Below are 25,099 nucleotides of genomic sequence, written 5' to 3'. Positions count from 1 at the left end.
TAATGAATTTACAAGCCATGTTCAAACAAATCAGTTAACCTAAAATACACCACATTTAGCATTACATTTGCCTTGATGGTTCAGACGAGCAGTGACTGTACATCAGCGTGCTGACTTCACACACGCTGTTCTGTGCGGAGCCTCTGTCGTAAAACAGACCTCAGGCTAAAAGCCCTGCCTGAACCTGACATTAAAGGCCATTTAAAATCAGGACACTGTCTGATTTGCTACAGTGATGAATGCCTAACCCGGGCCAGGCCTTCTGTGAAACACTAAACTCCCCTGAGCGGCAAATGAGCTCTGACTGTTTCTTTTTATTTGATCCTATTTCATTCGGTAGCGTCCCTGCCTCTCTGTCCCGTCCAATTATGCAGCAGTTAAAGAGATCTTTATGTTGGTACACTCTGGTCTGAAAATTCAACTTTATGTTTGATTATTAACTCCTTGTGAAACAGCTGAAGTTGTACAGGATTTTAAAGATAAAAGTAATGTTTGGGTGATGTGCTCTGAAGCTAATTGCACTGAAATACATGATTTGAGACAGAAACAGAAAGTATTTGTCTTTATGGAAGCTAAGAGTCCTACAGTAGGTTTGGGTCCTCCTCGTGGCCTCCCACTCATCCCTCTCCCCCTGAGAGGAGCACACAGAGAGGTCATCACCCTCTCCCCAAACAGGAAGCCCCATCAAAAGAGGATCATGTTTCTGCACAAGCCAGTGAAGGAGAGGGCAGCCAAGCGGACGGGGAGTCGCTTCTGAGCATCACTGATGACTGCACACACGCAGCAAAAATGTCATTACTTCTACAAACACACTCCTGCGCTAATGTGAATACAGTGAGCTCAGATATGTATGAGATGGACACCTGTTGATGTTGGAGGAGCTATGAGGAGGCTAGCGCCGAGTCTCCTGACCTTTGACCCAAGCCTGGAGGGCAAGACATCGCTGACCACTGCAGTCGCCACCTCAGGATCAGGTGAGGGCCAGGCGGCCTGGCTCGTCTCAGTCCAGCAGATCGAGTAAACCAGCGTGTGATTCAGCCTCTTAGTGTCAGACACAATTCACAATGTGGTTGGAAGTGATCTGTGTTAGCATTATAATTAAGACCACTTGCTTTCTTTAGGCTGGTTTATAATAGCCAGGCATAAATATTTATTCCTGGCGGCTGGAGAGGATAAAAATGGTAGGAGTCAGAGGTGGAGCTCGCCAAACATCTACAATCCAACACTCACCCTGTGATGCTAATACCCCCGAGGACTACTGTGCCAGACTGCGCTGCAGCAGAGATCAAATACGAGGGCCCTTGTGTTGCATTTATTGTCTTCAGGTCTTCCATTTTTCCTAATAAATGAGTGACAGCTTGAGGTGGGTCTGGGTACTTTAGTAGACTCTTTGTATTTTTCCCCCGGGTCAGAGAGGAGAGGGCTTTAACAGCGATCTAAAAAACGTAGCGGCGAGCTGCGGAGCATATCTAATTGCTTTCATATGCCATATTATTGGTTGATTTAAATAACCACAGACACCAGGGGCACTGGGGGGCATCGCCTTTAACCTCCGCATGGCCCTGGCCAAGACTGACTGACTGACTGACTGGCTGGCTGGCTGGCTGGGTTACTGAGTGACTCAGCTCCCACGACACTTTGAGTATCAAAATGTATTTATCTACCCACCAGTTATCATTCTGATGCTTCGTCAGTGAGCTAGAATTTGCTTTTTGGATTTTACTTCTGCTCTGGAACAAAGAAATGTAGATGCCTCTCTGTCATTGGGGCTGTGGTGGTGTTATGATGACACGGCTGTTAGGAGATACAATGTCTGGAAACTTGGAAAAGCTGCCTCTGGCCATCCAATGTCCTGAATACACCCACAAACCTCTCTGCAGGGAGCAGGAAGAGTCCATGGGATGTTGCATTTACATCCAAACTGCTTTGGTGAGAGATGGTACCGTATACAATTACCCTGACTGATTTACAATGAAACAAATGTGACCTCAGCAATAACATGCAATGTGATGTGTGGTTTACCCACACTGAAAATGAATGCAGTTGTACAATAGAGCATGTCCTACCAGTCAGATCTCTCTTCAGCTTCCTGATGTCTTTGGTGAGGTCGTCAAACTTAACCTGACCAGCCTGGAAGAAATCCTGAGGCTCCGGCATCGGGAACACACTTTTCTCTGTGCCGGCATGCTGGAACAGCGGATCAAACATAACAGTGTTGAGAGACAGATGCTTTAAAAGTGTAATATTGTGTGAATATGTTTGACGGTGCCTTACATTGTCAAAATTACGCAGGTAGTATGAAACCACATATTCCACCAGGTTGATACGATTGTCCTGAGGAAGAAATGACAATTATACTTTACGTTACATGTTAAAATATATTTGCGATCTGATTCAAATGGGTCTGCTTAGCAAATATTTACCAGAAAATTATAGCGGATATTCAGTGTAAAATTATAGGAATACTTGCCAGCCCCTTCTGAGAGACCACTGCCGTTCATTTAAGCCCATTGAAAGTACTTGTTTTTGCCAATGACAAACTATGATTGTTATTTTAAGTGTCTGACAATATTTTGGAACAGACCCTACAGAGAAATAAAACCTTCCACTGATCCAGTCTGCTTCTCAAGTCTTGCTCAAGGAGAAGTCTTGTTCTGAAATCTTGCAGACTTTTTTCATTGTCGGAAGTGCCTATATATTCAGCCATGACACCACAAATCTTTTAGGTAACAATAATCTATTCTTTCTATACTCCAACACAACAAACTCTTCCTGGTACTCCTCTCTTCAACATCTCTCTAATGTTTCCACCGTTGTTTTTCCTGCAACAAGTCAGCTCTTGCGAAATTTCAGAATGAGCCTTCTCCTTGAGCAAGACAAAATTAACAAAAAGACCAGCGAAAGGCTGGGAAAAAATGTTAATTTCCCTGTACGGTAACAATATATATATATAACAATATAACAATAACAATATGAGCCTGTCAGTGGCAAAAACAAGCAGTGTTAGTGGATGCTAATTTATGATGCACAATTGCTTGTAGTGGTTACACTGCAGCCTGTTTTGCTCTCTCAATACTGGAACAATTAAAAAAAAAAAGTTTTTTTGGTTACTCACGAAATTTATACTTACGAGAAAGAAATACTGATATAATTTCCAGATGTTTTGTAAAGAATAATTCCTTTTATTTAACAGGAAATTTTATAGGAAGGAGACATGCATTTTGTAAAAACTGATTTTTCCATTTATCATAGGGGTTTCACAGTGCAATGAAAAGAATGAACGAAAAGTGACTAATCATAGCTGATGCCAGAGATTCACACATGTATGTATGTAACATAAACATTTAACATAAATTTGCTGTTTCAGTGTACTTATTTCATTCTTCAAAAATCACCAGACTGCAGGAACCAAAGCCCTGAAACTCAGTTTTTTAAAGTCTGAGTTTTGACAGGTAAGATTCTGTTACCCTGCTCTTGACGTCCTTCAGTTTTGGGAGGATCTCCAGTCCGAAGCCATCAGCCTGACCTCTTGTTCTGTTCCCTCCGTTCATGTAGTTCCCAAAAGCCAGAACAAGACCCAGTACATTCTTCAAGCCATCACTATCTAACAGCTCCTGACACAGATGCACACACACACGCGCACACACACACACACACACACACACACACACACACACACACACACACACACACACACACACACACACACACACACACACGGCCTGTGGGTTAATAACTCTATATAACGCTTAATGACACTTCTCAAATGTATTGATGTGATTTTCTTACTTTGCTGACATTTGAGATGATCTCCACCTTGCGACGGATGGAGGAGATGGTATCGAGGAATACTGACTGGAAGATGATGCAGTGGGCTCGGCCCTCGAAGTTGGGAATCTGGGAGAGCTCATATAGAAACCTGGAAAACAAAACGGGAGGAGGAGGAGGTGGTAGAATAGAATGGGGTGTGATGTGTTATGACAGAATTAAACAAAATGTCTAACAGGAAGAACTATTTTGGGTCCTTGGCAGGCTGAGCTTCCCCATGCAGGCCGGCTGAGTCAATGTTGCTGTTCACAGGCAGCTGATAGTCATGAGCGGCGCTGCTCGGCTGGGTTTGAAAGGTCCGCAGGGTCGGGTGGAGGGAGAGCAACTAGCGGCGCACAGGGATTGATCAAAGGTAACTCCGGCCTGATGCGGGACGACTTATGTAAACAGTGCCGTGTCAGAGGGGAGCGGAGCGGTAACATCCTGTGTGATTAGGCCCTGCTGATGGAGGTAGACGCTGAGTAGGAATGACTCGGGCAGCCGCAGTGACAGCTCTGGTCAAACATGGAAATAGGAAGGCCAGGCTGAGTGGCACCGCTGGGTCCAGGCCTCGTTAACTGGCTCGGACTACTTAACCCCGACAGGAACTACTGAACTACTGAAGCAAAGTCCATTAATACATATGCCGGCAAACATACAAACATTGTAGTGGACTGTATATGAAAATATAGACTTTGTCCAATGTTTTTTAATATACCCTTTTATACCCTCATTGTTTTAAAAAAATTACAATACCAATACCAGTGCATTTACCCTTAAAATGATACTTCATTCGACACCCATAATGTGAATGAGTGGCGTGTAGTATAGCCATACTACTTAACTTTTCAGTGACATCGCTGCATGCTAAAATGACAAATTTGACAAATGCACTGCGCTTACTTCACCACAACACAGACTGTATGGGTTGTAGCTGCTGATGTGGTAATGTAAGCTCCGCATCTGGGATGGACGTGACAGTTCGCCCAGCTGCATGCACACAGTGACAGGGCTAACTGTAAGCATCACATGGCTAACATTACTTTAAGGTTACTAACTGGTTTAAAGTGCGGTGTGAGTTTGTTTGGACCATTTAACAGCAGGAGTTAGCGCTGCTGTGTTAGCTTGTGCTAACTGGGCAAAAGTTGGGGCGTAAGATACCTCTGGCGATGGCAACAACAGAAAGTTAACTGATCTGCTCGGGAGTCAGAAATCCCAGCACAAAAGGGATTGAATGCAGGTTTTGTTTGATACCCAGCCCTACCTTTAATCAATTCTCCATTTTTTTTTTCAGTGAACGAAAATGACCTGTAAATCAAAGCTAAAAAAAATATTTATACCGGAGTCCATTCATGTTTTTTTTAAAAAAATAATGTTTCCTGAGAAATTTCAGAAAGACACGTACATTTATTCAATTTGGCTACATCAAAGAAATGAGTGAACAATGAGGCTAAAACATGCGGATACAGCTGAACTCGATTCCTGAACTCACCTTTATTTATGTGAGTATACAGTTTATTATGACTCATGGATACGTAATTTTCCTTGTGGAATATTATTATTAATTTGGGAAAATATTTTAGCAGAAGTGATCTTACTGTTCAGGTTTGTCCAGCAGTTTGACTTCATCTTCTTTAGAATTCTTAAAATGACTGGTTATTTTGACCATCTCATCGCTGGTAGCCCTCTGTGAAGACACACATGCCCAAAGTTAAGATGTAAATCAACACAGCTGAATATTTAGGTCAAGAGACTGACATACGGTAGGTAGCTAAGCAGGTACTGCAATTGCTGCAGTGCAAGACACTGCACAGTAATAGACACATACTGTTGTAAAACCAGTTTGTAGCAGTAAAAAAGTTAAGGTTTCTGAATTCTCTTTAAAGCTGTCAAATAACATTACAGCCTTGTGTTTCTCCTTTTTTTATTACCTTAGAGAGGCTGCTCCTTCATACTTACATTTTCATATAAAGCCTCGATGGTCTCCAAATCCACCACAGAGTTGTCCACAGTAAGAACAGCTGGAACAGTAAAGATATTCTTTGTAAGCAGTCGTTCTTATAAATGGATAAGATCTTGGCCAAAGTATGCTGCCTTTTAAGTGCTGCCAGGGCTTGAAGAACAAACTTGTTTGCCTGACTAGGGATACAAACTCATGATAGCTCTGGCATTTTGTTAATATTTTGGTTGTTGAACGTAATATCTGTGCTAATATGTATGTATGTTGTATGAGAATAAAAAAGAAGCAATAGATGACTAAAATCAGTGTGCCATCTGTGTCTACTTGCACATTTACTACACCACACCTGCACCAATAACCACATCACATTATCCAATTACCATGTAGTTGAATTACACACCTAATTTAGAATATCAAGTTGAAGCAGTGAAGCTGGAAGAGTGGCCAAGGTGTGTGGGCAGATGCACTGTAAGTGGGTCAGACTTAGTCCGAGACCACAGATTCTGGGCCAACACTGGCTCAAAACAGAGAGCCAAATGCTTAACCTCTGGGCCCGCAGCTAGAACCACAACAGCTGACTGTAATGATTTTCAGAGAGAGGCAAGAGAAGGTGAGCCAAGCGAGAAACAAGAGGATGCAGGAGGAGGAGAGAGGAAGAGGAAAAGAAAAAGATAAATAAAAGCTGGCAGAGATTGAGATTTAGACTCAATGAGAAATGGTATGAAAATGTAGTTTCTTGACCTCCTGCGTGTTTTGTTAAGCTTGACTCAAAGAGTGAAAACGAAAGTGTGTAGGAAAGGCAAAATGTAGAGGAAGGCACAAAAAGAGAAAGTGACTCCTGTTGTGTGTCTGAGAGGTGTCACAGGTTTATGGCTCAGTGAGGGAGGAGGGGAGGGATGGCTCCAGAGCTGCTGGATCAGCTGACTGTTGTCTGGCTGGTGTCAGCTGAGGAGGGCTGCACACAACCTACAGCTCAGTCACTCAATATGACAAAATGTTACTATGACCAAGACCTGACACAGACTCAGTGTTATAAAGGCCTGGTATCAAACCTCCACTCTATCTGGTTACAGATCATATTGTGATTTTAGCTACAAGTATTCAAAAGAGTATAAAAACGCAAAAAAAAAAAAAAAAAAAAAAAAAAAAAAAGATGGCGAGTAATACTCAAATAAAACTATGTACTTTTTTTCCCAAACAAAAGTTTGACTTTTACATGACTGTAAACAGTGCAATGTTTATTCATATGAGTCCTATGTGTATCATTCCTCACAGTGTTAGCATTGTTGGCTTCAAGTTATTTTCTTCATTTCTTGCCAAATTTCTAATTTTTCCCGTTTTTGAAAGAAATCAAACCACTTCTCTTCTCAGGTTGCAGAGGTTGAAATTCATAAGGCGTCTGAGTGCAGCACATGAAAACTGATGTCGATCCAGGTGTTAAAAGGTTAAACGCTACGGCATAGTTTTAGAAAAAACATTTCAGGTAGAAAATCATGTTTGCAGCAGTGCAAAAAACGTGCAGTTCTTGGTAACATTACCATGCCAATTGTATATTATAATAGCACGGATAAATGAAACAATTTCAACAACACAGCTCGAGTCTTTTCCCTGCTCTCAGCTAACAAGGTAATACTTTGCATTCTGGTTCCCAGCTGTTCCTGTTGCGGTGAAGCTGTCAATGTGGTCCCAATGTCTGGATCAGAGAGAGCGCTGGAGGTCCATTTCCTACATCTTATTAGAGTGGATTATTCAGTCCCTCAGCCATGCAGCCGTCAATCACACACCAAAGGGGGGCCTGCTCCAGAGTGCACAGGAGCACTCTGATCCGAGGGGAGCCGGATATCTCTCCACACCGACAGATCAAAGCCTGCCTGCCAACTGCCTCACACCCTCTCCTTCCACTTTTCACTCATCGGCTTTGGTGTGGAAGGGGCATGTGTGGTGTGTGAACGTGTGTATGTGTGGTTAGGTGGTGTGTGGGGGGAGAGCCTCCCTTTGCCCTTGAACCATGGTGGCCCTTGAGGTCCCCCAGTCACTCCGGCGGGTGCAGTTGACCCCCTCTCTCGCTGAATCTAGAGTGCTACCTTCTCTACTCCCCTCCCTCCCTCGCTCTCTCCCTCCCTAGTAGCTCTAATTACATTACATGTCCCATGTCCTTTTAATTTGGCAACAAAGGGGAGGCAAGCAGGCGAGGCCAGAGACCGGAGCCCTTAGAAGTGCTTATTAAGGTGCTGTCCTTCATTGTCAGATTCAAATTGTCCATTTCACATACAACCCCCATTAAGGCACAAGGAAGCAGCCTCACGCTGGGTGTTTTACCAAACCGTCTCAACAAAGAGAAAGGAGCTGTGGTGGATGAAGTACACGACTCTATTACTTAAGGAAAAGTAAAGATACTGCTCAACTACTCTAATGCTCTACTACTCAAAGATTACTCCAATACAAGTACAAGTTGCTGAGTCACATTAATTGAGTTAAAGTACTGGAGTACTTGCTTTATAAAAAACTTGAGTATTAAAAGTAGTTTTTAACTCTTTGAAACCTGGGCAAATTGGCTTTGATTTCTTTAAAAAACATGCAAATAAGGCAACAAGCAATGAAAAGACCCAAAAATGAGCAAGAAATTTGTGAAAAGTACAAATAAATTACCAAAATATAGGTAAAAAAAAAAAGTACCTTTAAAAAAAAAACATCAAGAAAATGACCTGAGAAAAGTGCCTAAAAATGTATAATAATTTTGAAAAATACTTTTAAATACAATATTACGATAATTCTAAAAATAGTATTTTCCCAAACTTTACAAAAAAAAAAAAAAAATTCTAAACCTATTAATTCGTGGAACATTTCAAGTTGTGTCTGAAAGCAGCACAAGACAAGTGATGTTGCTCCAGGTTTCAAAGGGTTAAACAAAATCTCAACACATTGTTGTATATTATCATGATACACTTGTAGAACCTCATAACTCAAACAACCCACTGAATGCACTGACTGGCTTGGAGAAACTTTGCAGTGAAAAGCTTGTTGAATATGGTGCAACACCTATAGAAATGCTCTAGAAACACAAATAGGCAAAAGAACCATCCCTGTCATTCTCATTTTGTAAATAAATAAACAACCTAAACATCCCAGTTACACACCTGTTATATAATTGTTAAACAGCAACTCAACTAAATAGAAAAATCTTACTAAAATTAGTTTGAATTCACAACCAAAAATACCTTTCTTCTATAACCTGTCTCTACCGATAAAAGCTTACAAATTTGAATAGTGCATGCACAAGGTAGAGGTGTGGGAACACCACTTTGACAGACAAACCACACACAAAAATTCATGATCACAGTTAATGGACTTTTGCATTTTAGAAAAAGGAAAAAAACATAATCTGCTAACTTCCCTGAGGAGAGCCTTCATAGAACCGTAGTGGAGTCAAAAGTACAATATTTGTTGTCTTTAAAATGTAGTCAAGTCCAATAAATAAGTTTCCAAAAAAAAGTTAATATCCAAGTAAAGTAGAGACACTCAAAACTATTCTTCAGTACAGTACTTAAGTAAATGTAATTCATTATTGTCCACCACTGGAAAGGAGAAAAAAAAAAATCTAAACAAAGTGGGCGTGCTGTTGCTATGTGCTGTTTGGCTTGTGTTTGAGGTGGTTTTATGTGGTAGCGCAGTGTCTGCTAACTGTGGAAGGTGGTTTTGTACATGCTTAGATCATTAGTGGGGTGTCAGTCCCATTAGGCTTGTGGAAACCGTCACTGGCTACAATAAACAGATCTGCTGGCCGCATGCTCAGACTAGCAGGCGGCAGGCACTCTCCGCCACAGTCCCAGGACAGGACCAATTCCTGGCCCATCTACGCTGTCCCCAACACACATATTATGTGTTTACACACACATGCGGCCACTTCAACACACGCCTGCACTTTCCACAAAGCAACCAAGTATGCAATCAATCCACGCAGCTCTGCAAATGAAGGAGATGGCAATTTGATTTTAACCAGCGCAGGAGGGATTTCAAGCAGCCTGACAGAAAAACTGAAAGGCTGCTTTTATCCCCGTGTTGCCGTCTCACATTTTGACAAATCGTGGCATTTTTCTTTCCCACCGTGGTAACTGGAAAAATCATCTTGAAACACAAATTAATAAAAAAAAAACACATGTCTCTGGTTACAAATTAGTAGCTGTCAAGAGGTTGGAAATTATTCTCTGCTGCAGGGCTCGCTATCTCATCTCTAAAAATAACTCCATCTGCATTTCATCAGGAGTCGTCCTCAATTTATTGTTGAACTGGACTGTAAATTCATTTTATTGCTGTTGAATCCTAAATAGGAGCTCCTTTTTTGAAAGACATTAAAGTGATATCATAGTGTGTGCAAGCATCTAGACACGTTGAACAGACTGACATCAGAAAATATTTTTCACCTTGCTGAATGTCCTTCATCTCCAGATGCAGGCTCGATATGAGAATGCCGACTGCTTGTGAACGCTTCCCATCCAGAAGCTTGATAATCTGGAAAAATAAAAATGAAACAAAAAATTAATTTAGATTTTAAAACCGCAAGAGTATTAGTGGGATTCAGTGTAAAATCCACTGTCTGCATTTCAGTTAATAAGGCTTAAGCTGATTGCCATATCTTAAAAGAATTACATTTTTCTTTTAAGCTAACAGGATAGTGAGACATTATTTAGAAAGGAACATCAGTTATGTCCATTAAAGGGATAGTTCGAATCTTTTGAAGCAGGGTTGTATGGGGTACTTATTTACTGTTAGTGCATTACATACAGTAGATTTTGGTGGCACGCATCTAGTTTGGAGAAAAAGGCTGTTGCTCAATGTGGAAGATAAGCGATGAGCTGCTGTGGAAGGGTCAGAAACAAAACATATTTTAGCCACCTAAAAAAGTCAAAATAATCAAAATCAATTTAAGTGTACACTATATTTAGATTTTTTTTTACTGGTTTACCTTGCTGTCAGACAGAAATTTCAAATGAGGAACTGAAGCTGATATATCGTTCTTTTTAAAACCAGACTCCACCGAGAAAAACAGCAATTTAACATCACTGAACAAAGGATTTGCTGGTCAACCGCTGCCTCAGTCACTCATTTTGTTTGTGTTGTTGTGTGACATCGGTGTTTAAAAGAGTTAGTTTGGATTCACCAAAGTTACACAATATAACAAACAAACTAATTGATTGACGCAAGTGTAGATGTGTAGAAAAAAAGCGTCAATGGAGTCGAGGTGTGACGAGAGTATCGATGGGGAACTGAAGCCGTTAATGGTTTCCCTGTCAAAATGGGCTGTCTGAGGGAAAGGTAAAGTGGTCAAAATATTCTCAATAAAGCATGCACCTAAATTGTTATAGTTGTTTTTAAGGTGGGACTTTTTTTTGCTGCTGGCCCCAGTCCACAGCAGCACGTTGCTCAGTTGCTGTGTCGGCAATCCTGCTTGCTTCTCCGAACTGTGGGCGTGCTGACCTAAAATTTCTTCATGTAATATAATGACTATGGATAAGAACCACATACAACCCCACTTAAATAAATCCAAACTATCCTTTTAATACTATATTGTATGATGCTGGTTTAAAATTTTATTACTTTAAAATCGAATACAGCTTCATATCTTTACTCCGAATTATACCTCAGATTTCTTCACACCTACATTTATCATTAACACCATTATTCAAACACAGACGTAAAACAAACTGAGGAACAGATGGTGAATAAAAAGTTCATTTCTGCGATGAGACGCCGGCTGAAAATCACTTAGTCACTTCCCCCGGCTGTGGGAGCAGATGATGGATGATGAGCGAGACAGAGCGCCTGAAGCCATGGTTAGTCTAAGCAGCCTGGGAATCATCTGGATTGACCCAAACGACCAGACTAATCAACACACATTGTCATAAGCCATCACCGTGATGCAAACGACTGGGAAATGTGGAGCACGCACACATAGCCGGGACACACTTTGTCAAGTTACATGAATGAGGGAGCAAAGTTAAAACACGAGAAAATGCACCTCCTCCAGTTTACCGAAGAACATGTGTGAGATATAATCAAAAAATATCAAGTCGCAGTGAAAGTACAAAGGCAAAAGTGGCACCATAAAAGGACAGTCTAGAAGAGCACGGCAAAGAGAAGCGGGGCTTTTATAACAAACTATAAATTCACAGGATTTTTATTTGTGCCTACACATGGTCACAATTACTTATGACTGAATTAGCCGTAAAGCCAGAGAGAGTTTTGGCAAGGTAAAGCCCCGCTCTAAAAGTTAATGTGTCAGGCTTCTTCATTAGGTATTATGGCGTTGTCGGCTACTGGGCTGTCCAGTGGGAGCTGGAGAGCAGAAGCCTTAGAAGTGGGTATTGCATTACAGGGCGTTAGTGGGTGCCATGCTGCTTCCAGCTCTATTACCTGGATCACTGGGGATCTCCCACTCTGGGGACTTGAGACGGCTGAGTACCAGGCTTTCCCAACACCTCTAATTAACCACTTTGGACGGGCCACACTAAAAGCAGCCCAGGAACCCTTCCCCGCTCGCTGTGGCTGCAGAACTTGCCAATTAGCCTAAACAGTTACGTTAATGAGAAAAGACAACTGATGCTGGATGCTTGGTTTCAGACACGCAAACAGCTCAGGAAAAGTGGATGGAGCCGTGTGATGCTGATGCTGAGACAGGTAGGCATCTAACGGCTCCCTCCTGTGGAGAAAAAGAGAACTTTCTGAAGCTGCTGTGGACACTTGAGTAACAGACAGGTCAAAGGAAAGAGGAGAAGAGAGAGAAAAAGCGAGCAGCCTAAGAAAATAAACAAAATTAAGAAGGGAGCGTTGGGCGGTTTGAGCTGAAGCAGGTGGCTGATGTTAGGCGAGGTGGGCCGGGTGATGCAGATCCAGAGTCGAGTGGATAGTTTACACAACCACGGCTGAGCAGCCAGCCTGCTCCGCAGTGACTGTCTGTCTGACTATCTGTCTGGAATCACCCAGGCAGATGTTACAATAACAACTGGATCAAGACTTCCCATCAATAACCACCTACAATACACTCAGCAACCCCAGTCTCACCCAGCAGTGTTAATCTTACACCCACTCTCCCACGTCATAGCCTGAGCTTCAAATATGTCTTTAATAAACGCACTATGATTGCTCATAAGTCATTCCCATAAACCGGTTAAAGCTGCTGTTTGTTTAAGGAGATCCGCTACGTGTAAACTTGATACAGGTTTGATTTATGTGGGTAGAGGAAATTGTTTTCGTGTTTACTGATGTGCATATTTGCACGCAAAAGCATGTTTAGCTTGATTGATTTCTTCATCTCTGCCTCCCCTCTAATCCCTCAATCAAGAATGCACAGACATGCCCATCCTCTCAACCAATGCCCCCCCCCCGCCCCCAACTCCTATAGGTGCCCTGTCTTCATTGCCTCCTCAAGCCAGTGGAGTGGAGCCACATGCCTGCAATTATACCCCCGGTCCAGTCTGGTCCGGTCTGCTCTGCTCGGGTGGGAGAGCTCTCTTCCATGTCATCTCCTCTGCTTTGATATGCTAATCAGCAGAGAGAGAAATGGCTCCAGAGTAAACAAGAGCTTTGATTTTTCTATGGCACACATGATAAAGATTAACTTAGCTCATGTAGGCATCGGCCGCGTGATCCCAGAGTTTCAACTTTTGGCGTGTGGAGTTGTTGGAAAGCGGGGAAGTGGCTCATATGCATAATGTACACACACATTCCATTCCCTCCCACTCATCTCCTCTCGCCGCACACGGCCCCAGGCTGTGGTGTTAGCATGATCTGGCAACACTTTCAGAGCAAGTGCATAATGACTCGTGAGGACGTGCCGTCATCACACACAAGGACACACACACGTACACTCACACACACGTATACTTGTCGGTGCATACACAAACACACATAGAAACAAACAACCAAGGTAACTGAAACGCTCTCACACAGATACATATGCAGATTTAATGGAAACATTAGAAGTGAATTCTGAGCAGACTCAAAGTGAGCGCTAACACAGACAGGAGGCAGGTAGTTTGCATGAGTGTCCACAGGTATCGGTCATGCAGAAGGACAGAGACCACTGTCTCGTCAGATTCTCCAGAGTAAGGCATCCATGTTCAGGCATTCAAACTTGTAAGAATTACACACAGAACACTTTGAAGACAAAATTTGTTTGCAATGTACATAACTCGCAATGCACATAAATTCTTAGACATAAACAACCAATCAAAAACGGGGATTTTACCTAAACAGTACCTGTCCCTTTGAGAGGTCGGATCTCACAAGTTTTTCAAAATTAATTTGAATTTTTCTCTTAGGACAATTTCATTTTATTTGTGACGATTAACACTTGAAATCAGAGTTGGTGCAATTAGTCAATTGTCAGCAAATTAATCCAACTAATGTAAAGTAATTAAAGTAACTTTTGATAATCTATTATCTGTTTACAGTCATTTTTAAGCAAAAGAACAAACAAACCAAAAATGTGACTATATTTTAGTTTTTTCTTAAGCCTCTTTCACTAATAGTTCTGGCTAAATTACTGAGATAACCTCTCTGCCACGACCAGTCATTTTCACTATTCACGCATGCACTACATTCAGAACACTGATGCCTTGCACCTTTTCATACAAGCCATGGTAATGCCAGAGCAAATGGGGGGGAAGGAACAATCCAGCAGGTGGCAGTAATGCAACACTTATGGATGCCAACTGCCACAAAACTCAACAGAAGAAGAGAATATGGCAAGGCACGACATACAGATGTACGTGGCTTACGACGTCTCTTATTATTGTCAAAAACATGCCCGGGAAGGAGCTATTTTTGTCTGGTGCTAGTGTTCTCGAAATTTAACTTATATTCAAAGAGTTGGCAAGACAAGTAAGTAGCTTTCTTACTTGATTCAAATGCATCATTAACAGAGTCTTATGACTGATTCGCTCCCTCCATGTTAAAGTGTCTCCTGTCAGCAGATGTAACCCTTTATGTGCTTGACCCTGCGATTTTACTGCTTCCATTCACAACACAGCCATACCAGCATTTTTTACAGGAATGGCAGGTCTGGAGGTGGGAAAATGGCGGTGCATACTTCCTGGAATATCGATCCCTTGCTCTTGCTCACACATGAACCCATGCAAGAAATGTTAGCGTTTTAGGAACAAACTGCATGTGAAAAAGGTCTTCATGTCCTGCATGATAATACATTGAATAACTTTGGGTTTTGGGCTGTTGGTCCCACAAAGCTCTACATTTAAAGATGTTACCTTTGGCTCTGGAAAGCTGTGTGAAGTTTTTTTGCTATTTGATTACATCCTATAGACCAAAGTAGTTGTTTAAATTACATGAAAAAATAACCTGTAGATTAATTAATGATGAAAATAACTGTTAGCTAAACAATTAACAAGTAGCAGCTAACCATATAAATAGGGATACAATTATTGGACATGGGTAGAAAAAAAGCCATGTAATTGCTTTTTACCCCCCATTCAGTCCACCTTAATGATCCATTCCTCCTTAACTCAGTAGCACCAAGTCACTAACCCCTCTCTTATCCCTCCTCCCCAAAAATCTGTTTCTCTTTGTTTTATGCTTCCCTTCCTTTCTTCCCCAGCCGTTAACCAGCTGAACTTCTTGGAAGCCATCATCAGCTGATGATTCAGATGATTTCTCTCAAATGATTTCTCTCCCTTTAACTCAGAGTATAAACTTTCAGGGATAAAAAATGATTAAGTAAACAAGTTTCTTTCATTTTGACGACCTCTCCAGCGAGTTGGACTTGCGAGCGGGCTGAAAACAACCATGCCTTCACGTATTCACTTCCCCTCTTTAATCGTGGAGTTGGACTCTGAATGCTCTCGCTGGCTCTAAACACAGAGCTTTATATTAAATATAAGACTCCTGTCTAATCACAGAGCTGGGAACAAAATGTCTAAACAAAGATATCAAACACAGCCAGTGTACAATATCGAAACAAGAGACCATACAGGTTTTCCGTCAAATAAAAGAAAAGCCAAATGTTATGTTGGACGTTTAAGATTGATATGAATTTGAACAGTGTTTCCATTCGTGGGGTCAAAGCTCCTACAGGCTGACGTGAGCCCAGACAGGAGACAGTTGGCAAGATTTCTGTCTGGATGTGGCTGCCTGAGTTGGATCAAATGTTGGACAGTTTGTCGGTCTGGAGTGACCAGACTGAAGGGATGAGATCTAAGGATGGAGATCAAACAAAGGAGAACTCACACACATACAGCCACACACACACATTGTGGCCCTCTGGAGTGGAGTGGAGCCTTAACAAATTGATCAGAATAGGGGATGTGTATGGATTTAGAGGAGAGAGTCTGGGGCAGTGGCCGATTTTTAACTGCTTGGACGCCACAATGTGGACCGCGAGGCAGCCAGGATGCTGACGCGGCGCAGGCTGCAGCAGAGGTGCAGAGTTGCAACATTTGACAAGACGTCAACAAGTGTGTCTTCGACATAAAGGGAAAACGGTAGATCAATCTGGCACAATAGCACGCCTTCTCTGACTTTTGGGCATATTCCATCTTTAAACTTTGAAGCTTGAAAAGATGGTTTAAACAACGTAATTCTGAAGCCACACCAACATCAGAATCCTGCACAGTTAGTCTGGCTCGCACACAAAAAAATACAAGGGAGTGAACTCATAAACTGATAGCTGGTGTTGGCCCAGTGCATAACCTGGCAACTGCAGGCAACAGTCTGGAGGAGGACCTGATGAGAGTCGCAATCCATTTCTTCCAGGTTCAACCTCTTGTTATTTCTTTCTTTGATTTATGATTGAACATGACAGCATGAAAAAGCCCTTTTTTAAACAAAGCTTGATAAGAAAGCATGCTAACAACGCCCTCAGGTGGCTGCGGGGAGAGAAAGTACCAAAATAACCATCAAATAAAAAAAAAAAAAAACCTTAATTGTGCTTTTCACACAATCAGCATTGAGGAAACTAGAATTACCACCTTGTGGTTGTATGCTTCCGTGAACCAGTCATGTTTAACTTAGATCCATATCTCTGAAAACATGGAGGCCTCACACACATCAATTTAGAATCTGACCAAATGTCTCCCCCTCTGTGCCTGAGATATGACATTGAATAATGGCCAGAAAAGCGTTTTTGCAGAACATTATTATATCACAGTGAAGCAAATCTTGACCTTTTGGACATAAAATGCCATCACTTTGTTATTATATTCTATTAGACATTTGTCTTCAATTTTGTTATAATTAGTAGGGCTGTATCCGACCCAGAAATATGCCAATCGAATGGCAGTTCAGTATGAAAAATTGACCATTTGTTTTGTTTTTCATACAAAGTTTTTAAGTCTGAAAGTCCAAGTGGCTGTCTGTGCCACATTTAGAGAAATTCCTTCAAGGTCTTCTTGAAATATTCCATTCAAGAGAATGAGACAGATGCAAGATCACCTTGAACCTTTGACCATCAAAATGTAATTAGTTAATTGTTGAGTTCAAGTGGATGTTTGTGCCAAATTTGAAGAAATTATCTCATAAAGATATGGGATGGACAGACAGACAACCAAAAAACATAATGCTCTGGCCATTGCTATTGGCGAGGAGGCATAAAAATGAGACAATGAGAGGATATAACCCAAACTTAAGATTGAGTTGAGCAACATAACCTACCTTCTTAGTTTTGGCTTTCTTCTCGTAGGTGTCTGACAGGGGTTTCTTCTTTGGCTGTGGTGTGGCCTTGGAGAAAAGATCCTCAAACTCGTTGGCGTTGACGATGTTTGGTTCCTCCAGAGAACCCCAGAGTGTGTTGTTACTGGAAAACAAAGCGATTATATTTTAAATTATGCTGTTTTAACTTTAAATGTAAGCATCAAAACTGAGACTTAAAATGACAATGGCTCACAGCGGCAGGCTAGAAATGTCGAGGTTACTTTCCTTGAGCTAAACAAATTGTGTGCTCTATTTGTGGAAGCATATTTGATGTTTATTCAACCTGCCCACTGCTTTTTCCATTTTGCTGTCCCACAAAAACTTGGCAGGAGTGACTGCGATCTTAACTTTAAAAAGCTCTGTTTATGAGCTAGGTGATAAAAATAGCAAAAAGTTTAAGACAAGCTCGTTTCTGTAATATAGAATCATTTCCAGCAAATGGAACGAGAATAGGGGAGGCGATGTTTTGTTTCAGAAGTTGCCGAGTAACGAGGAAAAAACAAACAGAGGCAAAAATAAGAACAAGAGGTGTCTAAAGTCAAAAGGATGTTCAGGAGTCAAGCACGCTGTTGCTGTTACCATCACATCTGTCTCTGTTTTTCCTCTCTCAGTCTGTTAATAAAACAGACATCAAATGGCTTGCTAACAAATAAACTTAATCCTGATAAATATTTTGGAATGACAACTTCTATAATACGCTGCCTAACTCCCGGTTTCCAGTCGTCTTTTCACACACCACAGCCGTGGGCAGATTATGAAAGCATGGGCCCCTGGGCACAGACATGCTGAGGGTCCCACCATCTCTCCTTCACAAAAGCAAGAAACACAGACATTGTGGTGGTTATGCCACTATTTTTTGTTGTTTTGTGTGTCTTTGTAGTTGTTATGCATCTTTTTGTGGTTGTGTATTTGTTGTAATTTGGTGTGTGGAAATGTTCCGTCTCTGAGGTAATTTTATACCTTTTTAGGTTGTTTTGTGTCTAAATGTATTTGTTTTATGTCTCTGGTAATTTTGTGTGTGGTAGTTTTGCATCACTTTGTAGTTGTTTTGTTTCTGAAGAAATTTTTCTTTGGTCATTTTGTGTTTCTTTGTGGCTGATTAGCCCCTGTTTGTAGTTATTTTATGTTTATGCAGTTTCTATGAATTTTTCTTAACCTCTTTTCCATCAATATAGAACAGGTTATGTACTGGTTCCTGCAAGTCAAGAGAGAAATCGTCAGGAAAACAAGAGCATGCTGAGGTCTCATTATTGATTGGTCCATGCTTGTTTTTTGGGTAAAAACAAGTACCTGTAATAATGGAGCAAAACTTCAGAGATAAACAATGCAATTTGAAATTTGGTCACAATTGTTTACTGCCATTGTGTAATGACTTCCATTGATGATGCATCCTTGATTGCAATGGGTCCACTCAGAAACAGGGGGAAGGGCAGTCAGGTTCACTAGACAGGACCAAGAATCTTAAACAGAACCGTACAAGAACCTCTCTTACATAGTTACATTTTGCACATTAAGACCAGGGAGGTTCCCTTACACTTTGGACCCCAAGGCCTGTGCCTGGTAAGCCCGTTCAGTAATCCATCCATGGTCATCATTTTATTACAGCTCATCCATGAGCTCATGAGAACGTTGGGTCAATCTCTCTAAACTGAGGCCAATTTGCAGTGAAAAAAGGAGAACCTGGACTCAGCACACTAACTGCTGGCAGGATTATCATGGCTTTAATACCAGAACAATCAGCTGCATTGCCAGTGACTCAGAGTAAGTTGAGTAAGTCCAATTGTTTCTGCATGCAGTTGGCCTCCTATTGCAGTGGTAAGAGTATTATCTAGGGCAGCCAAGAGGTTTTCTGTTGAAGACATAATGATACTGTCCCAAAATCCGCCTTTGATTTTTGCACTCCTTCCTGAGACACTGAGGAAAATAAGTCCAACAAACAGCCTCAAAAGCTGAACCCAACTGTGCAGGAAACTAGCATGGAAAAGAAAATTACATCCAAACCCCTAGAAATATTTCCATGCAAGACAACTTTCTAATTGACTGGATTATGACTGTAATTGAGTTCTGTTCCTTTTTCTTTACGCAGCTTCCCAAGAAAGTCTGTCCAGTGTGCTGCCAACCGCACTTTGTGTTTCGGCTTACATTTTAACACCTGGCGCCATTTCAAACCTTACACTGTTCCCCCTCATAACTCAGAAACCTCACACCATTAACAGAGATCACACAGCTGATCCAGCTATAGTTAAACATCTGACCCATTTAATGCCCCTTAACTTGGCCCTTTACAGTTAAATTTATAGCTGACATGAAACTGCTGTAGTGTAGTCAGTCAGTCCTCCAGTGCTGGGCCGGGACCAGAGAGAGAGAGGGAGTGCAAACCGCAACTCAGTTTCCCCCACTAATCCAGCCATGGAAATACAAGGCTATAAAGCTGGAAGCCTAGCACTAAGAGGCAGCAACCACAGCCACTGTAAATGGGCTGGATAATCCACTTACAATTACAGAGTATCTGAAAAGGGCCAGTAGACGAGGCAGCGTGGTGCACCAACCATATCTTTGGTATCTCTCTCAACACGAGTGTTCAGGGCCAAACTAAGACCACATTAGAGTAGGGTCAATGAGGCCTAGAACTGCATTAGCCTGGGATAAAAATTTCACTCTTGTAACTTCCCTTTGCCGTCTCTCTGGAATTTCTAAACCAAACTCTGATGACAATCTGCAGTAATCCACCAAAAAGTTTGCTGATGAAAATCAAGTTGTTCACTCAATTACTACAGTAAAAAATAATAAATACAATTATGAACTGAAGTTATGCTCGTCTTCAGCTTTCTGTAGTCTTGGATATACATTTTAGTTCAGGGAAAAGAAATAAAAGTGTAAGAAGTTATTATATGGTTTGTGTGTATTAGTGATTTTGCAAGCTCACTCCCACTCAAAGGGACAATTCATATCAAAATCAAAATTACATATTTTTCATCTTACCTGTAGTGCTGTTTTTCAATCTAGATTGTTTTAGTGCAGGTTTTGGAGATATTGGCCGTGGAGATGTCTGTCTTCTCTCCAATATAATAGAACTACATTGGACTAGGTTTGTTGTACTTAAAGGGAAAATAACGCTAATAATAATAAATAACAACTTAAAAACACAGCAGCAAGATCTCTTTCCAGAAATCATAACCCCATTATTCAAGATAATCCAAATACCTTGTTGTGAGCAGTTTCATGTAGGAACTATTTTCTTTCTACTGAACTACATCCACCAACCAATTTTCTGCCAAGAAGGGATTGTGCAATTGTGCATCTTATGCTAACTGAGCATCACTGAGCAAGTTAATGTTACGGCTCAACCGAGGAAGATGCCATTTATGTTTACATCTCAAGTGCCACAAGCCTCTTGTTAATTAGTAGACGCAAAAAAATTATTTCTACATGAAACTGCTCACAAGGTCTGTGGATTTTCTTGAGTAACCAAGTCATGATTTCTGGAAAAAGACATTGCTGTTGATTTGTTCAAATGTATTTATTTGCCGCTTTGAGCACCACAGGCCGAGTGCCATCTAAGTCTATTTTATTCAAGAGAAGGCAGACATCTCTACAGCTGATATCCTCAACACTCAGCAACTCACACCAAAACAATCTAGATTTATAAACAGCCCTACAGGCAAGAGGGAAAAAATGTCTGATTTGGAATGAATTGTCCCTTTAAAGTATTATTCCAGTTTATTAGAATTTGGGTCTTATTTTTATGGCTTGGACATCATTTTTATAAGTTCAGTGAAACATTTTTGTATTTGGGAACTTAGCAACATTGCAACATTAACGTCCTGTGGGGCTTGAAATCTGTGTCCACACATTTGGAGAGGTTGTAAACATACAATATTTACACCAGATTGTCTTAACCACTTTATTTGTTGGTAAAAAATAAAGTGAGCACTGCTGAAATGTTGGCAATAATCCCTAATTGCACACAAAAATAATATGTACACAACTATGGTTAGTATGGTAGGTCAAAGCTGAACCATGAAGTCAGTCTGTAAACTGACCTGGATGTTTACAACAGACAGATTGGGCAATGATTCCAAACTTAGCCTTTGATTTAGTTTTGAAATAAATCTGGAGTGTTGTTTTAAACAGTTTATTCATCTGACTGCTTGTTTTTCTTGCCTGGTGGGACTTTCTGCCACTTTCCCTGATCTCTATAAATAACTTTGAGTGCAATGTTATTATTTCAAACTGAAATGACGGCCAAAAGACTGAAAATAAGACCCAAGTTGCAAACAATCACAATTCTCCTTTAAGAGCAATATGAGTGATATAAGCAATGTTATACGTACTTATTGTCCTGAATCTGTATCCTGGTCCAGTAAAGAGGCTTCATTGGACAGGCTGGCTCAATGGCATGTTTCCGTGGGGCCTTCTCCACCTTTGGGCCCAAACTGAAGCCCCCCATAGGGGGAGGAGGTGGCGGGCCACCGCCTGGAGGAGGGGGAGGAGGCGGTGGACTAGCTCCAGGTAGGCCAGGAGGGGGAGGGGGAGGTGGCGGGGGTGGTGGACCACCTCCAGGGAGCGGGGGTGGCGGAGGGGGTGCTGGTGGCACTCCAGTGTTGCCTGGCAAAGGGGGAAGAGGAGGAGGAGGAGGAGGAGGTGGTGGGGGAGGTGGTGGTGGTCCTGAGAGGCCTGGTGGGAGAGGGGGAGGGGGAGGCGGAGGGGGAGGAGGTGGTGGTGGCGGCGGTGGTCCAGGAGGCCCTGGGGCCTTTGAAGCTTTTAGATTTAGTCCGATAGAGTCCAAGTTGAGTTTTTTCGGCACATTTTGGTTGGGGCTTTGAGCGCTACCGTCACCCTCAGGGCTCTTGATGAAGTACTCTCTGTCTGTCTGGATACTAACAGTGCGAAAGGTCTTAGGTGTCAGGTCATCTGCGGTGGACACTGCAACATCGCGGACCTCGCCCCGCTCCTGACCTGTAGTATACCCCTTGTCTCTTTGCATTTTGGCAATGACTCCTTCCAGGTATGATACTGAGTCAGCATGCTCACCTCGTAGCTGGAAGATCTGAAGCTCAAAGTCGGACTGTGAGGACATACAGTCAGAGAAAAAACAATTGCAGAGTATCAGAAACTTCTGTCAACCCTATAATGTTGTCTTGTGTTAATTTATTTTTCCTCATGCCTCCTCCTGACATACTACAGAGCTTTTATGTCTAGACTTTATCTCTCCCAAATTGTATAAAGTTATTTAATTTTGGAAAATCTGAATAGCAGGGGAAATGAAACTGTTTTCGTATTGATGTATGTTCTGTAACATAAACTGCGGTAAAAAAAAATTAAGAATAAATCAGACCATATTAGGTAACTGAGGATATATTTCCTCAAATAAACTTGGGTATAAATGTTTATCTATTCATCCGATGGGTCTACACGACAGTGATTCTTGGTTAAAAAACAACATCATTTTTTTCCACCTCATATATCTCCTCAATCAGAGATCAATATTCGACTCTTACAGCAACAATCTGGTCCAGTTTTCATTTGACATTTCGAACAATGAAAAACAATCCCACCAAAGCGAAGTATTGATTTGATACAGAAAGGAAATTGTTTTGCCATAAATCCTACACATGTTCCTTATTAACTTATGTCAGTTTAGAAAGCGCATTAGGCACGTTCCCACCCTTTCTTGTGGGCTGACTGTGGTACATGTTTCTCAGTGTCAGCATCGGCCCTCTAAAAGGTCGACGTCAAATTAAAGGCTTTACGCAGACAGGCTGAGAAACCAATTCTGAGGTCAGACTCTTCAAGGAAACAGTCCATAAAGCAATTTATCAGTGGTACAAATTGTGTAACATGGCCACAAATATGTTTTTTTTTTTCAGTTTTCCAAGGGTGTATAATACGTTTAAGTTTCGATTACTCTAGACAGACGAAAAACACCTGTGAAACACTGTTCCTAACCAATGCTTTTGATGAATTAACTGTCATCTCAAGAGGAACAGTAACTAAATTAAAAATTCCAATATGTTATTGCCACAGTCTGGGAATGTTTAATCACAAGTTTGTGTTTTAGCACTCTGCATTTTGGATTTGGGAGAGAGCGGTTACTTTTGACTAATATTTATGGACTGTTTTAGACCATAGGTATAAAATATATGGAATTGAAAATGGGTAAATTTCCCCTATAAACTGATTTGGAGTTAGCGATCACATTAAAAACAACGGGGATGTCCAATACAGAACATCACAGAAGCCCACATTCTTATTATGTAATAATGAATGATAATGAAATGTCTTTTTTAGAAACATTTTAATTGACACACTGCAGTTTTTACATGATACAATATTTAATATATATATTTTATGTCACTGAATTAATTAACTTTAGTTTCACTTTTTGTAATTAAGTGCTAAAGGTAATTTCAAAGTCACAGATCAGAACATTATTATTATATTCTTATTAAACTATCATTAAAAATTGTTTGATGATGCTATTTGTTAAAGTCTGTCAAAGGTTTTATGTTTGTTTTTTTGGTTTACTCACTAAATGCACTTACTCTAAATCTATTGGGTTTTTTAAAGAATATAGCTTGCAACAAATTTCCTCATACAATATCTCTTTATCATGAAGACAGGTTGCACATCTAAGAGAAATTTGAATCCCATTTAAGAATTGCTTTTCATTTCAGCCTATATATATGATTTTTCAGAACATGTAAATGTATAAAATTAACTTTAAAACTTAAAAAACTTGCTTACTGAACTACTTAATGCTAATTTTCCTTTTAAAAGACATTTTTTTGTGCAGCATTGGGCAACATCAAAACCTTTGACATCTTAAAGCTTCTACTGCAGCAGGCTGAACAGCAGCCTAGCTGCTGGACTTGAACATTTAATGCTTACTTAGTGCCATCTTGTGTTCAAGCGAGCCAACTGCGCTGTCACTTTGGATATTCAAAAATATTAGGGGCCTTAATGTTCTGTACATGTACATCTCACACATTGGAATTACTGCCAAAAACATACTGCAAAACTTATTTTCACAAATCCCAAATGTCTGTTTGTGCATATTTATTAGTGTTTGTCAGAACCTCCACACTTAACTTCCTTTTACTAGTCATCACTCACAGAGGTGCCTGGGCTAGGTTTCTCTCATGTGTAAACTATTTTCAGTCAGTGTTTGAACATGTCTGCTTATGTCATATGATAACTTACATGCATCCTCTCCAGCTCTTCCTTGCACTCTCTCTTCAGCTGCAAGAGGGCAGCCTGGTGCTCTGAAAGGAGGCAGAACAAGAACATACACTCGCTTTGATTTATTAAATACACATTGGAATGTGTCCATTCAATGCAATAATCACAGATGTTGTTGTTCTTTTTGCTGCTGGCTAATAGGTTGGTATGGTAAATCATTATCAAGCTAATCTGCAAGACAAGAGGCATACCAACAGGATGCGCTTCTGTTTAGTGGTAAGATTCTAGAGAAAGGGTGGGTCACTTTTACTTTAAATAGGTCACATTTAAAACTAAACCAACCAGTTTTGAAATACACTGTTAGCTCGAATGGAAGCCAAAACAAAACATTTTGTCATTTCAAAACACACACAAAAATGCAGATCTGTTGGTTCTAATGAGATGACTTCA

The 25,099-nt window shown here is 41.0% G+C and overlaps 1 protein-coding gene across 3 annotated transcripts in view; it reads right to left on the bottom strand.

The window, feature by feature from the left end:
- Positions 1-25,099, bottom strand: part of LOC121953414 (formin-like) — a 52,056-nt gene that overhangs the window by 22,168 nt on the left and 4,789 nt on the right. For 2 of the 3 annotated variants that reach the window (XM_088087871.1, XM_042500490.2), the window contains exons 3-11: positions 24,671-24,732; positions 21,802-22,535; positions 17,429-17,570; positions 10,189-10,276; positions 5,767-5,828; positions 5,406-5,494; positions 3,790-3,919; positions 3,468-3,614; positions 2,067-2,334 (exon numbers count right to left, since the gene is read on the bottom strand). In XM_088087871.1, coding sequence (XP_087943997.1) covers positions 2,067-2,334; positions 3,468-3,614; positions 3,790-3,919; positions 5,406-5,494; positions 5,767-5,828; positions 10,189-10,276; positions 17,429-17,570; positions 21,802-22,535; positions 24,671-24,732 — 1,722 coding nt within the window. The remainder of the gene's footprint in view (positions 1-2,066; positions 2,335-3,467; positions 3,615-3,789; positions 3,920-5,405; positions 5,495-5,766; positions 5,829-10,188; positions 10,277-17,428; positions 17,571-21,801; positions 22,536-24,670; positions 24,733-25,099) is intronic. The other variant, XM_042500491.2, reaches the window with a different exon arrangement.

Source organism: Plectropomus leopardus, chromosome 14, assembly GCF_026936395.1.
Source record: "Plectropomus leopardus strain MGB_pleo_1.0 chromosome 14, ASM2693639v1, whole genome shotgun sequence".
NCBI classification, from domain to species: Eukaryota; Metazoa; Chordata; class Actinopteri; order Perciformes; family Serranidae; genus Plectropomus; species Plectropomus leopardus.
The sequence above is the reverse complement of the archived record's forward strand: the minus strand, read 5'-3'. Positions and strand labels throughout refer to the sequence as shown.